The 16946-nt window shown below is 36.5% G+C and overlaps 1 protein-coding gene across 1 annotated transcript in view; it reads left to right on the plus strand.

The window, feature by feature from the left end:
• Nucleotides 1–7002, plus strand: part of ADAM32 (ADAM metallopeptidase domain 32) — a gene marked incomplete at both ends in the record, with an annotated part of 184409 nt that extends 177407 nt beyond the window's left edge. The window contains one exon of the mRNA XM_081269654.1: nucleotides 6930–7002. Within this exon, the coding sequence (XP_081125780.1) occupies nucleotides 6930–7002 (73 nt within the window). The remainder of the gene's footprint in view (nucleotides 1–6929) is intronic.
• Between the last annotated feature and the right edge of the window lie 9944 nt (nucleotides 7003–16946).

Consider the following 16946-nt stretch of genomic DNA (forward strand, 5'->3'; position numbering starts at 1 on the left):
TCAACAAATATATGAAAAAATGCTTATCATCTGTAGCAATCAGAGAATTGCAAATTAAGACTACTCTAAGATATCATCTCACTCCAGTCAGAATGGCAGCTCTTATGAAGAAAAACAACAATAAGTGTTGGAGAGGATGTGGGGGAAAAGGTACACTCATACATTGCTGGTGGGACTGCAAATTGGTACAGCCAATATGGGAAGCAGTATGAAGATTCCTTGGAAATCTGGGAATGGAACACCATTTGACCCAGCTATCCCTCTCCTCAGACTATATCCTAAGGACTTAAAAACAGCATACTCCAGGGACACAGCCACATCAATCTTTATAGCAGCAAAATTCAAATAGCTAAACTGTGGAGCCAACCTAGATGTCCTTCAATGGATGAAGGATAAAAAAAATGTGGCATTTATACACAATGGAATTTAACTCAGCATTAAAAGAGAATAAAATCATGGTATTTGCAGGTAAATGGATGGCACTGGAGAAAGTAATGCTAAGTGAAGTTAGCCAATCCACAAAAAACAAATGTTGAATGTTTTCTCTGATATAAGGAGACTGACTCAAAGTGGGGTAGGGAGAGGGAGCATGGGAGGATTAGATAATTTCTAGTTAGGGAAGAGGGGTAGGAGGGAAAGGGAGGGAGCAGAGGATTAGCAAGGGCAGTGGAATGTGATGGACATCATTATCCAAAGTACATCTGTGAAAAATCGAATTGGGTGTCAACATACTTTATATATAAACCAGAGATATGAAAAATTGTGGTATATTTGTGTAATAAGAATTGTAATGCAAAAAAAAAAAACAAAGTACATGTATAAAGGCATGAATTGGCATGAACATACTCTATATACAAAGATATGAAAAATTGTACTCTATATGAGTAATAAGAATTGTAATGCATTCCACTGTCATGTATTTAAAAAAATAAAATCAATAAAAGTAAAACAATAAATAAAAAGCAAGCCACAAAGAAGAAAAAAAGAAAGAGCCAAAATATTTTCCAAAGCAGTTGTACCATCTTGCATTCCAACCACTAGTGTGTGAGAGTTCTAGTTCTTCATAACCTTTCAGCAAATGGTATGGTCTGATATTTTACTGGTTTTAGCAATTTTAATAGCATATGGTTGTATCTGAATATAATTTTAATTTACATGTCTAATGACTAATGTTGTTGGCAATGACTTTATGCAGTTATTTGCAATCTATATTCTTTGGAACATTGTCTATTTAAATTCTTTGCCAATTTTTTAATTGGGCCATTTGTCTTTTTTATTATGATTTGTTCATATCTTTTGAAAATTTTTGAAATAGGTGATATGTTACATTTTGAATATTTGTTATAACTTTGGGCTATAAGTCCTTCATCATATGTATTATCTATAAATACACTCTCCCAATTTAAGGCCTGTCTTTAATTCTTTTAACAAGATGTCAAAGAGTAATAGTTTTAAATTTTGATGATGAAATATAATGTATCATTTTCTTGTTTTAAAGATCATGATTTTGATATGGTAACTAAGAAGTAATTGCCTTCTGGGTAATTCTACAACTCAATGTGTATGTATGAATTATAGTTCAGCTCAGTTAGTGGGAAAACAACTCTTCCTGTATCCATATGAGCACAGAAGATTATTTCCCTTATTTTGGAAATATAAATGTTTTTACTCTGGCTCAGGTAATTTCTTCATTTGCTTGCACTGATTTGTATGACACACAGATCTCAGTGCCCTTCCATCCACTTTCTACTCTGATATTCTTTCCCTGTGGTCTTCAGCTTTCTTGGCCTTCATACACTCTGCATTCTGTCACTTTAACCTCGTGAGACTGTTGGGAACTTGCCTGGGAATGTCCCTTGAACTGCACTATGACATGGATATTGCCCAGCAGTAGGGTCATTAGTAGGGGTCATTTTCTTTTCTTCCCTCAAAGTTCACCATACTGCATTGTATAGTATCTAATGTCTGAAAACCCTTCTTTGATATGTTTTGTATGGATTTTCAGTTGTTTCATGCAGGGGGGTCAATATAGTCTTTTTCTTCATCTTGGCCATAGATGGAAGTGTATGCCTTTATGGTTTGTAAGTTCACTTTAACAGGTTATTTAAAATCTCTGTCTCATAAAGATTTTCTCAGATCACTTTTATTTTTCCAAATCTTCCATCTCTACACTGTGCTAGAGTTAAGGATTCTGTTCCTACAAAGATCTCTATGGAGATTACATATGCATTTGTAGCTCCTAGCATATGAATTCATTGTTTTTCTCTGGGGTTATTAACTCCAAGTGGTATATAAATCATATAGTAGTATGAAATTATATAGTTGTGTTATAGAAAAATAGATGTAGGTTATTTTATTTTTGCTTTTCTTAAGGCAAAAATACTTAAAATAATTGCTATGGCCAGGGTTTAAGAATGTGTAAGATTTTGATCTGGGGGCCTGAAATTGTACTTTTTGGAGGTTTGAGATTCCCATTTCTCACTGTGGTATATATACTCAGTGTAGTATTACTTAGCCATAAAGAAGAATGACTTTGTGATATTTGCCAGCAAATGGAAGGATCCAGAGACTACATGTTAAGTGAAGTAAGCTGGTACCAAAATACCAAAGGTAAAAGGTTTTTTTTTTCCTGATAGATGGAAGCTAACTAACCCACAATAAGGGGGTGGAAAGGGGAGGATGAGAAGAAGAATAGATTAGACAATGGAGAATAGAGGGAAGGGAGGAGGGACAAGCAAAGGAAAGACAGTGGAATGAATCTGACATGGTTTTCCCAATCACATATATGGAAGCAACACAGTGAATCCCACCACCATGTACATCTATAAGAATGGGACTCTAACTAGAATCAGATATATTCCATGCTTGCATAATTATATCAAAATGGATTCTGCTATCATATATAACTAAACAAGAACCAATAAAAAAGAGCAAATTTGAAAAAAAAGGAAAAAGAGATTCCCATTTCTCTTATTGATGCATTTTTCCATTGTATGGAAAATTTCCATTGTATGCACATTTTCCTGTTACATTCCCAAGGCCACTGGTCAGAGTTTTTATTATTTCTATTTCATGGGTGACATGGCCTTTCCTGGCTGTCAGGAGAAATTAAAGGGTTTAAATAACAGCTCCTCCACCTTACAAAACCTGGGACCTCAACTTCTCAACAGAGCTATCAAATCTCTAGTCCTAAAATTTATAACTGAATTAGATATTTCTGCAATCACTCAATCTTAGCTAGTAGTTACCTGTAAGCTTTGTTTTATCATTTTTTTTGACACAGGTGAAGTCTTGCTCTGTTGTTAACCTCAGTTATGTATTAAATTTGTATGTATGTGTGTGTGTGCTTTCTCAACACTTGTGTATATGAGGAATGGAAAGGGGAAATGGCTTTGCCAACCCACTCTACCAGATTGTCCAGAAATCAGTATAGGTTTTAATTTTAAAAATGTTATCAATTCTTTAAAAATGAATAAAAGGTTAAAGTTGAGACATTAAGGTGGGAATCAGACATTCAGGATCAAATGTATAGAATGTATTTAGAAGTGATAAGGAAAAGGGCCTGGGGTGTGCTTGGTTAGAATCCTCCAGGCCCTGGGTTAGATTTCAGATTTCCTGCTCTGCTGGAAACAAAACAAAATATGAGGAAAAGCATACCTTTGGTTTCTTGGTGTGTTCCTCATTGCAAGACTTGAAATTTGTACTCTTTGTGGATGAATATATGCACAAATAAAAATGTTATTTGCATCTTGTTTTCAGTGATCTTTGGACATCATTTTATTTATTGGTAACTAGTCTTGTAAAAGACAAAATACTGATTATAAAATAGTCTGACTTTTATTCACAAAGTTGGTGAGCTTTCTTAGTACTAACTAAGCATTATTTCCATTTTTTTTAGATTCAAATCAGGAGGAAGCACTCATACATACCTCAGTAGGTATGTGAGTTAAAAGATACATGTTGAAAACCAAGAATGAATTGATAATTCAAAATTCCTAAATATTTCCTAACCACTTTGGTAAAGTAAGGCACTGAAAACTAGACTACTAATACATAGTAATTTAGTTTCTAATACATTAGTCCCTTAGTTAATAAATGTTCATTGAATGTCTACTCTGTACAAACAAGGAATAAAATGGCTGATGAGCTGGGCGCAGTGGAACACACCTGTAATCCCAGCAGCTTGGTGGCTGAGACAGAAGAATCATGAGTTCAAATCTAGACCCAGCAAAAGAGAGGTGCTAAGCAACTCATTGAGACCCTGTCTCTAAGTAAAATACGAAATAGGGCTGGGGATGTGGTTCAGTGGTCAAGTGCCCCTGAGTTCAATTCCCAGTACAAAAAAAAAAAAAAGGCTGGTTGAACAGGAGATATGATATGTGCAATGAATAAATAAAAATAATACATAGTGTCCAGAAGTCACCCAATGTGTATGATATTAGTATAATCCTTAGGTAAATGAACCAATGCCTAAAATTCAATAGACCATGAGGGAACTCATGAATCTTGATGTTTAAATATCTATGACTAATTATATTGACTTAGCCCTTTTATTCTTTTTTTTAAAAAAAATCATCAACAAATAGCATTTTATATGCCTATTGATTTTTTTAACCATAAATTAATTTCTCATTGTTCTATGATAGCCCATGAACTGGGCTTAGTATTCTCTTTCATTGTGAAGACTCATGCATTTCCTCAAATTCAAAAAGTCTTGATTTTTATCTCTTCAAATGCTAACTCTTCTTTTTTTCAATATCCTGTGTCTGAATTCCTTTTTCTTTTTAACTGTTTTTGTGTGTGTGTGTGTGTGTGTGTGTGTGTGTGTGTGTGTTCGCGCGCTTGCAGGCACTCACGCTCAGGGAAGGGGGGTGGAGATACTTCCCTAACTAATTTAATAATCATTTTTTAAAAAATTTTCATCTGTGTTATTTCTTGTTTAATGGATTTTGGTTTCTTTTAAAATTTATATGGAAACCCCAAATGGGAAGTATTAATTAGTGTCTGGTATCTAAACATGGCAGAGGCCCTGAATGTTCCTTCTTCATCCAGACATCCAAAGCAATTTTCCTGATGCTTCTCAATGTTTAGTGATGACAGCTTTTACTATCCCCATTTCATGAATGATGTGACCTTCCGTGGTGCCCAGGGTTAGAGAAGGAGGTCAGCTCCAGCTTTCCAGGCAGCCTCAACTTCTGATAAGTTGATGTGGTTCACATAGCTTATAAGTGGTTCACATAAATAGTTTACATATTCTGTATAAGCAAAAGTAACCAACACAGTTTTGGCACCATTATCAATGCGCAAATAACTGGGTTGGTTGCAGAACCCAAATGGATCAGCAAGCTTTCCTTCATTCTGCAGAAGAGTCAATCAATCAGGCACTGGAGGGGCTCATTTTCTGATAAGAAAATGGACATCGGTTATAGGTTATAGAGGGGCTCTGAGTTTCATAGTTTACAATGAGGTTGGTTTAATTGTTGGCGACTAAAGCTGACATGTTGGTCTGGACAGTCAGAAAGGAAGTTGTAAAAAGCCCCAAACTCATTGTCACTGGGAAAATCTCAGAACTCTATGTTCACTGCTTGTCCTCTTTCTCCAGGATTCATTGTTTCCCAGAGCTTCACTGTTTGCTTTTCTCCTTCTAGGACTCATTGGCAGTGGAAAGGGTAAAAGTGCAGGACACAGCATTTCAGGGTCCACCTCCTCCCTTCAGGACCCATTGTGAGGGAAATGATGAATGTTTGCTTTTCCACCAACACCAGATGTTGGGGGTGAACCTGGGAAGGGATGTGTAAGCAAAAATACCCAACAGCTTCAACACCATTATGATTGCATAAATAACTGCTCTTTTTCCTTGGGGCCATTTTTACTGGGAAAGGATTTACTGACAGAGGATTAATGATTGCAATGATTGCCTTTCTCTTCCTTATTCCTCCAGGTCAGACAGTTTTTGGGGGGGTTGTCATCTCTGTCCTGAGGGTTGTCATTTTCCATATCCTTCACTCTGAAGGCATTCAGCTTTAGTGTCTATTTGCTTTACATTTTCAATATCCTCCAACAACAACTATCATTAGAGATATCCCTTTTTGAATTTTAGTTAGAACTTTGTATTTTTTTTTAAAGTCTTCATTTTTTTTTTTTACCATTTCTCATTTGTAATATAGGAGGGGAATTTGTCTCTCCTGTCTGCTTGATTGTAAATATAGGATAAAATATTAGGTTGGAACCTGAAGGTTATAACCAGATATTCCAAATCAAGCATATATGCTGAGAGCCATAGCCCAGTCGGAATGACACATGGCATTTTTGCCTGAATGGAGTGGTTGAGAGGTGATGCCAGCAAGCCATTGAGATGATAATGGTTATGTTAAGCTGTGTATTCAATTGCATATTAGACACCACTGTCCTCCTGGGCCTGCTACTTTGGAGGCCTGCTACTTTGGAGTTCTTGTGGGGATTCCCAGAGAGTTCCCATTGGTTGGGGAAGTGCCAGAGGAGGGATTTCCAGTGGAGGAATTTCCAGTTGGTGTGTGTGTGTCCAGGGAGAAGGCCAAGTGGGTGGCGTTGGCAGAAAAGCACACTTGCAGTGCCAGTAAGAATTGAAATAAAGTAGTTGCTGTTTCAATCTACAAGGCTTTGTGGCAGCTCGGTTATTCCTGCCCAGCCAGACTGTGGCACGTATACCCTATGTTGGAAGTGACAGGATATTGTTTTTCTTGCTCTTCCTCCTAGTTGGGGATTTGAATTTATATTCTTTATGGACATGATATATGGGTAAATAAGAATTTTACTTATTTATATATCCTAATTTAATAACCCTTTAAAATTCTTCATTAATGGTGTTTAGGGGTGTCCTGTAAGTTAATGCAGGTTACAAAATGGTCTGACATTCATTCATTATGGAGGTGTTTTTTTTAAAACATTAATTTGGAAGCATTGTTTTCTCTCTCATTTAGATCCAGAACAGAAAGCAGCAGCCAAATGGATACTAGCAAGTGAGTAAATTAAGAGGTATCTCTTATAATAAGTTTGTATTAAAAATCAAGGTGGACAAATTGATGATCAACAGTTAATTTATAGGTAATGACAATGAATTGAAGAGGCATGATTAACCAAGTACCACATCCAAAAGCAACCTTCTGGTATTTGCCAATCTGGGAACTAGAAAGTGTTTGTTTAAATAAATAAATCCCTTCTTTATTTTGGTTTAATGTGTGTTGGAAATTTATTCTTTGGAACTAGGAAAATAAATGGTGAAATATTTAAGGAACTAACATATAATAAACAGAATTTTAAAAAGTTGTTATCTTGGAGTACAAAAAGAGGAAGATTTCTTCTTTATTTGGAGACTGTACAGCTAGAAACTCTACACATAGGCTAATGAACAACTGGGGTGAATGCCTGTCCAGGTCATTTGCAATGAATTTGCTGAAGAGAAACATCCTAAAGCAACAAGACAACTAATACAAAGTAGTATTAACTAGACCCCCACCATTCCCTGAAAGGTAGATGTTTTTGTATAATAATGCAATAGGTGTTATGGGGTTTTGGGTCTTTCTTCATGTATAAGATGTTTTGGAATTTTCACTCCTTGCACTTGTTGTCTTTGTTTATACATATAGGATGTTGGTGTTATTCTTTCTAGTTCTTTCAAGTCTAGTACTATTCCAAAACACATCCAAGTCCACAGGGTCAACTTTCTAGGATAGACAGAAAGATTATATGATTCTGTTTATTCCAGAAGAAGTTTCCCTCTTCAATAAGAGGGAAACTTCTGCTTTTCTTATTTTTTTTTTAATTTTTTTAATTTTTTTATTGGTTGTTCACAACATTACAAAGCTCTTGACATATCATATTTCATACATTAGATTGAAGTGGGTTATGAACCCCCAATTTTACCCCAAATGCAGATTGCAGAATCACGTCGGTTACACATCCACAATTTTACATAATGCCCTATTAGTAATTGTTGTATTCTGCTACCTTTCCTATCCCCTACTATCCCCCCTCCCCTCCCCTCCCATCTTCTCTCTCTACCCCATCTACTGTAATTCATTTCTCTCCCTGTTTATTTTCCCATTCCCCTCACAACCTCTTATATGTAATTTTGTATAGCAATGAGGTCTCCCTTCATTTCCATGCAATTTCCCTTTTCTCTCTCTTTCCCTCCCATCTCATGTCTCTGTTTAAAGTTAATCTTTTCTTCCTGCTCTTCCTCCCTACTCTGTTCATAGTTGCTCTCATTATATCAAAGAAGACATTTGGTATTTGTTTTTTAGGGATTGGCTATCTTCACTAAGCATAATCTGCTCTAGTGCCATCTATTTCCCTGCAAATTCTATGATTTTGTCATTTTTTATTGCTGCATAGTACTCCATTTTGTATAGATGCCACATTTTTTTTTATCCATTCATCTATTGAAGGGCATCTGGGTTGGTTCCACAGTCTAGCTATTGTGAATTGTATTGCTATGAACATCGATGTGGCAGTATCCCTGTAGCATGCTCTTTTAAGGTCTTCAGGAAATAGTCCAAGAAGGGCAATAGCAGGGTCAAATGGTGGTTCCATTCCCAGCTTTCCCAGGAATCTCCATACTGCTTTCCAAATTGGCCGCACCAATTTGCAGTCCCAACAAGAGTGTACAAGTGTACCCTTTTCTCCACATCCTCACCAGCACTTGTTGTTGTTTGACTTCATAGTGGCTGCCAATCTTACTGGAGTGAGATGGTATCTTAGGGTGGTTTTAATTTGCATTTCTCTGACTGCTAGAGATGGAGAGCATTTTTTTCATGTACTTGTTGATTGATTGTATATCCTCCTCTGAGAAGTGTCTGTTCAGGTCCTTGGCCCATTTGTTGATTGGGTTATTTGTTATATTATTGTCTAATTTTTTGAGGTCTGTGTATACTCTGGATATTAGGGCTCTATCTGAAGTGTGAGGAGTAAAAATTTGTTCCCAGGATGTAGGCTCCCTATTTACCTCTCTTATTGTTTCTCTTGCTGAGAAAAAACTTTTTAGTTTAAGTAAGTCCCATTTGTTGATTCTTGTTATTAACTCTTGTGTTATGGGTGTCCTATTAAGGAATTTGGAGCCCGACCCCATAATATGTAGATTGGAGCCAACTTTTTCTTCTATCAGACGCAGAGTCTCTGATTTGATATCAAGCTCCTTGATCCATTTTGAGTTAACTTTTGTGCATGGTGAGAGGAGGGGATTCAGTTTCATTTTGTTGCATATGGATTTGCAGTTTTCCCAACACCATTTGTTGAAGATGCTATCCTTCCTCCATTGCATGCTTTTACCCAATTTATCAAATATAAGATAGTTGTAACTTTGTGGATTAGTTTCTGTGTCCTCTATTCTATACCATTGGTCCACCCGCCTGTTTTGGTACCAGTACCATGCTGTTTTTGTCACTATTGCTCTGTAATATAGTTTGAAATCTGGTATTGCTATACCGCCTGATTCACACTTCCTGTCTAGAATTGCTTTGCTATTCTGGGTCTTTTATTTTTCCATATGAATTTCATGATTGCTTTATCTATTTCTACAAGAAATGCCATTGGGATTTTGATTGGCATTGCATTAAACCTATAGAGAACTTTTGGTAATATCGCCATTTTGATGATGTTAGTTCTGCCTATCCATGAACAGGGTATATTTTTCCATCTTCTAAGATGATCTTCTACTTCTCTCTTTAGGGTTCTGTAGTTTTCATTGTATAAATCTTTCACCTCTTTTGTTAGGTTGATTCCCAAGTATTTTATTTTTTTTGAGGATATTGTGAATGGAGTGTTTTTCCTCATTTCCGTTTCAGAAGTTTTGTCGCTGATATACAGAAATGCCTTTGATTTATGCATGTTAATTTTATATCCTGCCACTTTGCTGAATTCATTTATTAGTTCTAGTAGTTTCTTTGTAGATCCTTTTGGGTCTTCTAGGTATAGGATCATGTCCTCCGCAAATAGTGATAATTTAAGTTCTTCTTTTCCTATTTTTATGCCTTTAATTTCTTTTGTCTGTCTAATTTCTCTGGCTAGTACTTCAAGGACTAAATTAAATAGAAGTGGTGAGAGAGGGCATCCCTGTCTTGTTCCAGATTTTAGAGGGAATGCCTTCAACTTTTGTCCATTTAGAATGATGCTATCCTGAGGCTTAGCATAGATAGCTTTTACAATGTGTAGGTAAATTCCTGTTATCCCTAGTTTTTCTAATGTTTTGAACATAAAGGGATGCTGTACTTTGTCGAATGCTTTCTCTGTGTCTATCGAGATGATCATATGGTTCTTATCTTTAAGTCTATTGATGTGGTGAATAACATTTATTGATTTCCGTATACTGAACCATCCTTGCATACCAGGGATGAATCCTACTTGATCATGGTGCACAATTTTTTTGATGTGTTTTTGTATTCGATTTGCCAGAATTTTATTGAGGATTTTTGCATCTAGGTTCATTAGAGATATTGGTCTGTAGTTTTCTTTATTTGAGGTGTCTTTGTCTGGTTTCGGAATCAGGGTGATGTTGGCCTCATAGAATGAATTTGGAAGAGCTCCCTCTTTTTCTATTTCCTGAAATAACTTGAAAAGTATTGGTATTAATTCTTCTTTAAAGGTTTTGTAAAACTCCACTGTATACCCATCCGGTCCTGGGCTTTTCTTGGTTGGTAGTCTTTTGATTGCTTCTTCAATTTCATCCATTGATATTGGACTGTTCAAATTGTGTGTATCTTCCTGACTCAGTCTGGGCAAATCATATGACTTAAGAAATTTATCGATGTCTTCACTATCTTCTATTTTATTGGAATATAGGTTTTCAAAATAATTTCTAATTGTCTTCTGTATTTCTGTAGCATCTGTTGTGATATTGACTTTTTCATCCCGTATGTTAGTAATTTGACTTCTCTCTCTTCTTCTCTTCGTTAGCATGGCTAAAGGTCTGTCGATCTTATTTATTTTTTCGAAGAACCAACTTTTAGTTTTGTTAATTTTTTCAATAGTTTCTTTTGTTTCAATTTCGTTGATTTCTGCTCTGATTTTAATTATTTCTTGCCTTCTGCTACATTTGCTGTTATTTTGCTCTTCCTTTTCTAGGGCTTTGAGATGAAGTGTGAGCTCATTTATTTGTTGGTTTTTTCTTTTTTTGAGGAATGACCTCCAGGCGATGAATTTCCCTCTTAAAACTGCTTTCATTGTGTCCCATGGATTCCGATATGTTGTGTCTGTATTTTCATTTATCTCTAAGAATTTTTTCATTTCCTCCTTTATGTCTTCTGTAACCCATTGATCATTCAGTAACATATTGTTCATTTTCCATGTGATGTAGGATTTTTCCTTCCTTCTTTTATCATTGATTTCCAGTTTCATTCCATTATGATCAGATAAAATGCATGGTATTATCTCCACCCCTTTATATTTACTGAGGGTTGCCCTATGGCATAATATATGGTCTATTTTTGAGAAGGATCCATGTGCTGCTGAGAAAAACGTATATCCATGTGATGATGGTTGATATATTCTATATATGTCAGTTAAGTCTAGGTTATTGATTGTGATATTGAGTTCTATAGTTTCTTTATTCAACTTTTGTTTGGAGGATCTGTCCAATGGTGAGAGAGGTGTGTTGAAGTCACCCATAATTATTGTGTTGTGGTCTATTTGATTCTTGAACTTGAGGAGAATTTGTTTTATGAATGTCGCAGCACCATTATTTGGTGCATAAATATTGATAATTGTTATGTCTTGTTGGTGAATGGTTCCTTTTAACAGTATATAATGTCCTTCCTTATCCCTTTTGATTAACTTAGTCTTGAAGTCGATTTTATTCGATATGAGGATGGCCACCCCTGCTTGCTTATGAGGACCGTGTGCGTGGTATATTTTTTCCCATCCTTTCACCTTGAGCCTGTGTATGTCTTTTCCAATCAGATGTGTCTCCTGGAGGCAGCATATTGTTGGATTTGTTTTTTTAATCCATGTTACCAGCCTATGTCGCTTTATTGGAGAGTTTAAGCCATTAACATTCAGAGTTACTATTGATATATGGTTTGTACTTCCAGCCATGTTTGATTATTTATCCTCTTTTTAAAAAATTTAGTTTGTTTTTCCATGATTATCTTTCCCCTCGCCCTCTGTCTTTATCGAGGCACTTCCCACTGATGGTTTTGGTTATTGTTTTTCATTTCTTCCTCGAGTAGTGTTTTGCTCAAAATGCTTTGCAATGCTGGTTTTCTGGCTGCAAATTCTTTTAACTTTTGTTTATCATGAAAGATTTTTATTTCGTTGTCATACCTGAAGTTTAATTTTGCTGGATACAGAATTCTTGGTTGGCATCCATTGTCTTTCAGTGTTTGAAATACATTGTTCCATGACCTTCTTGCTTTCAGTGTCTGTGATGAAAACTCCATTGTTAACCTTATTGGTTTACCCCTGAATGTAATCTGTCTCTTTTCTCTTGTAGCTTTTAATATTTTCTCTTTCTTCTGTATATTGGATATCTTCATAACAATGTGTCTTGGCGTTGGTCTACTGTGATTTTGTGTGCTCGGTGTCCTGTATGCATCTTCAATTTGTATATCTGTTTCCTTTTTTATTTCTGGAAAGTTTTCTGTAATTATTTCATTCAGCAGGGTACTCATTCCCTTGGTTTGAATCTCTGTACCTTCTTCTATCCTGATGACTCATAAGTTTGGTTTTTTTATGTTATCCCATAACTCTTGGATGTTTTTCTCGTGATTTTTTACCAACCTTTCTGAGTTGGCTAGACTCTTTTCAAGATGATATATTTTGTCTTCATTATCTGACGTTCTGGCTTCTACTTGCTCCACTCTGTTAGTGATACTCTCAATTGAGTTTTTAATTTGGTTTATCGTTTCCTTCATTTCTAGAATTATTGTTTGATTATTTTTTATAATCTCTATCTCCTGATAAAGATGCTTAACTTCTTCTTTTATCTGTTTATGTAATTCATTCTCAATGTGTTCTTTCGCTGCTTGAATTTGCTCTCTTGTATCCTCTTTAAGGTTCCATTCCATCTATCTAAGGTGTTCCTTGAGTTCTTTATATGACCATTTTTCGGATGACTCTAGGTCCTCCTGAATATTTAGGCTGTCCTGCATTATTTGTACTCGTTTTCTTCCTTGCTTTTTTAAGCTGCTCATGTTACTTCTTGTTCTGTTTGACTGATGAGTTACTGTTTACTCCTATAAATTTATTTGATGCTTGGGAGGAATGATATTAGAAGGGAAGGAAAAAAGTTACTAAAGAGAATGAGAGTAAGCAGGTAGAATTCAAAGAAGGGGGGATAAGATAATTGAAAAGAAATGAAAAGACAAAAGAAGAAAAAAATAGGAAATAAAAAAAAGAAAAAAAATTTTTAAAAAAAATAATAAAAAAATTGAAATTAAAATTAGAAGAAAAAAATTTTAAAAAAATTGTAAAAAAAATTAAAAAAAAACAAGAAAGAAAAATGAAAATGAAAGAAAAACCCAAATCAAAAAAAAGAGAAAAGAAAAAAAAACTAATAAATGCAGTCTTAGAGTTTGATTAACTTCTCTTCCAGTAGGTGGCGCTGTGCCCACCAGGCCAAGTTTCTCCTGTCAATACGTGGGAACCAATCACTGTGCAGCAGCTCCTCCCAGACTGGGCGAGTCTCCAATCCTGAGTGCCTAGGGCCTCCTCTTGTGTCTAGTCACTTCCCACTTTTCCTCTAGCCAGGTCCCTCTCACGGGTGCCGCTCACCACAATACTGTCTACATGCCAGGTCTGCTGCTCCCGGGAGCCCTGTTTTCATGAATGACTGGGCACACTCTTCCAGTTTGCCATTCTCTCAGACCCTAAGTTTGTAGAGCTTGGGGCTGAGAATCCTCAGCGAATTTTACTTGCCCTCCGGTAGCCACGCCCCCGGTAGCTGGTGCAAGAAACCTCAGCTATCAGCCCTGGTGGGAGCGGTAGTTCCGCGCCACGGGTCCCACACCACCTCTGATTCCCTTGGGCTGGCTATCGCGCTCACGGGAGAGCTGGGAGGGGCCCTTAAGGTTTCCCTGATGTGTGGAGAGGGAAGGCTAGGGAATTACACACCTGTAGCCGCAGGTTTCAATGAAGTTATCTCCTCCGCTGCAGTCTGATGACGTCAGTTCTCTGCCATGGTGGTATCTCTTGCAAATGGCGACAGTTCGTTTCCCTTTGCCGGGTGACCAATGCAACGGGTGGGTCCTTACTGTCTCTCCTAAGCCCCGTTTCAAACCTGTGGCCACTACCTATGAAGGCTCAGTAGGCATTTACCTCCGTAGGATCAGAAGGGCTGACCAGTTGTTTCAGCTGGATGGATTAGTGCTGAGTCACAGCTGTTTGTCTGTGGGAAGCAGGCGAACGGGAGCTTGAATTCAGCCGATCCGGGATCAGTGTGTGTTCTGAGAGGCCCAGACTGTACGCCCCAGAACCACGTCAGCTCAGCATTGCCTAGTGATCCTGAGCAAACAGATTTAGGTTATTTACGACTCCCTATGCCTGCACAGCTGAAGAGGTCAGGGACTTGATCTCTCTGCGCCCGCTGCCATCTACTTTTCTTATTCTTAATCTCTTGTTATGATCTTTTCCTTTGGAGTTATGAATTAGTCTCATCCAAATGAAAAAGTTGATTTTGTGTATGATGTCTTCTTTTGCTATTGTGACCAAGGGAGTTATCATATAGTACTCAAACACAGCAAGTCTTAATTACCTTTTCCTTACCTGAGGACATACGTCTTTTATGTTATGTAATTTCAGACAATAAAGGCCAGATTTATCTTGCTAAGTACTGCATAACCAACATGTAGCAGAATACTTGGCATATAGTAAATTGTCAATAAAACAAAAACATAGAAATAAGTTTTATAAACAGATCTGTATACATATGTGCACATACTCCCATCCATATATATGTCTGTAGTGTTGTACCTTTCCCAGTCTCTCTCTTTATATTACTTCTCCTCCTGAAATCTTTTTGGGGACCAGGGATTGAACTCAGGGACATGAGACTATGGAGCCAGATCTCCATCCCTATCGTGTATTTTATTTTGAGACAGGGTCTCACTGAGTTGCTTAGTGCCCCTTTTGCTGAGGCTGGCTTGAACTCGCTATCCCCCTGGCTCAGCCTCCCAAACCTCTGGGATTACAGGCATAAGTCACCACAGCCCAGCTCCTCCTGAAATCTTGTTAACATAATCTTTCTTAGAATCATCATTCATCTGTATTGAATGAGGGATGATTGCATCACCTACAGGAAAATGCATGTTTCAATTCAAATAGCTTAATTTTGTAATGTTAATCCTCTGGTTTACCCTTCTGGCATAATGTGCACTAGGGTGACACTTTTAGGATGAGCATTCATTGAAATTTTAGGTCACTTATCTTTGGAATAATCTTCTACAGGCAGAAAGTTAGTGGGAAAGGATACTGAAGCTAAAGACAGCAGAGACACAGGATGAATCTCATTATGAGTAACACTTTAGTATAACTAAGTTTTAAATGCCTACATTCCATCAATATATCCAGTCTTTCCGTAAACAACAGAAGGATCTTAGACAATATAACAGCAAATTCTAATTATTAACCTTCCCATATTATTGTCATTTAGTTTCTTTCAGATGTTTAACCTATAGAATTCCACACTCCATTAGTCCCTGTTGTCATTATCATTTTTTATGTTAAATGAATGTTTAGAAGAGTTTTAAAATACATTTATCAACTCTTTTGCTCATTATTCATTCTTGAATCTCTTTATTTTTCTTTCTGGCTTCAATGTCCTTTTTCTTGAAATACTACTCTTTTAGTTTGAGCTAATCTCTGTGTTATAAAGCATTTTGTGTTAAATGGCTGAGCATGATTTGTTTTTATATTTATTTTTGAATGATCATTTAAGTGGTTACAGACAGCTAGTTGGGAGTCACTTTCCTGAAACTTGAAAAAAATACTCTGTTGTAATATTCCACTTACTGTCATTGATTAGTTTTCTGTTGTCAGTCTGATTAACTTGCTCATTCCTTTATTCCCCTACATCATATTAATGAGTGTTTTTTCTAGGTAGTTTCTAAGGTTTCATCCATGCCTTAAATATTTTATTTTATTATTATTATATACTTTGATATATTTTTTATCCACCTCTGGATTTAGTGTAGTCTTTATATGTCAGGACCCAGGTCATTAATTCTGGAAAAATTCAGTCATGATTTCCTCAGTGATTGACCTGTCCCCATCTTTCTCTTCTCTTTCTGAAATGTTTATGTTCAGGAGGGTCTTCTCAACTTAGCTTCCATGTTTCTTAATTGGATTGTTTGTAACTATGCTCTTATACCTCTGTATCTGACAGTGTTTGTTTTCCAAGCAGTTTCCTGATCACCCATTATTTTAAGAGCTACCATTTTCTTGCCTTATTCTTGCCTTTATCTCTGGAGATATTAAACCCCTTTTAAAAAGGTTTTTATATTATATGTTGATGTTGATATATGAAATTTTTATTATTTTGCACTGTGGCTGTGGTAATTTTACAGTAGTTTATAATTTAGATTTGTAAGTTCATCCTCAGGGTAATGATTATTCTGGGGGGGAATTCTGCTTGCCCCTAGTTGTAAAGACCTACATTGGGAGGAGGAAGGTGTTCCAGGGTTGTTTCTCCTATGATATGACATAAATGTTACAATATTTTCTATGCTTGCAGTTCCAACTTGTGAGTGGTGGCATGGAGCAATCAAGGCCCTGCCCTATGGAGTTCTTGCATCCCTAGCTGATCCTTTCCATCCATATTGCTGAAACAGTTGGCCTGGTTCATTTTCAAGTACAGTGGTCATAGCTTGTTATTTTTATTTAAGACTCAGGCTTGGACAAATAGCTCATTCCAGCTCTCTAACAAATAAAAAAAAAAAACACATATTCTCAACTCCTTCCAAGCTAGGTTTATTAAAACC

This window comes from Spermophilus citellus, assembly GCF_964194105.1.
Source record: "Spermophilus citellus genome assembly, chromosome: 16".
NCBI classification, from domain to species: Eukaryota; Metazoa; Chordata; class Mammalia; order Rodentia; family Sciuridae; genus Spermophilus; species Spermophilus citellus.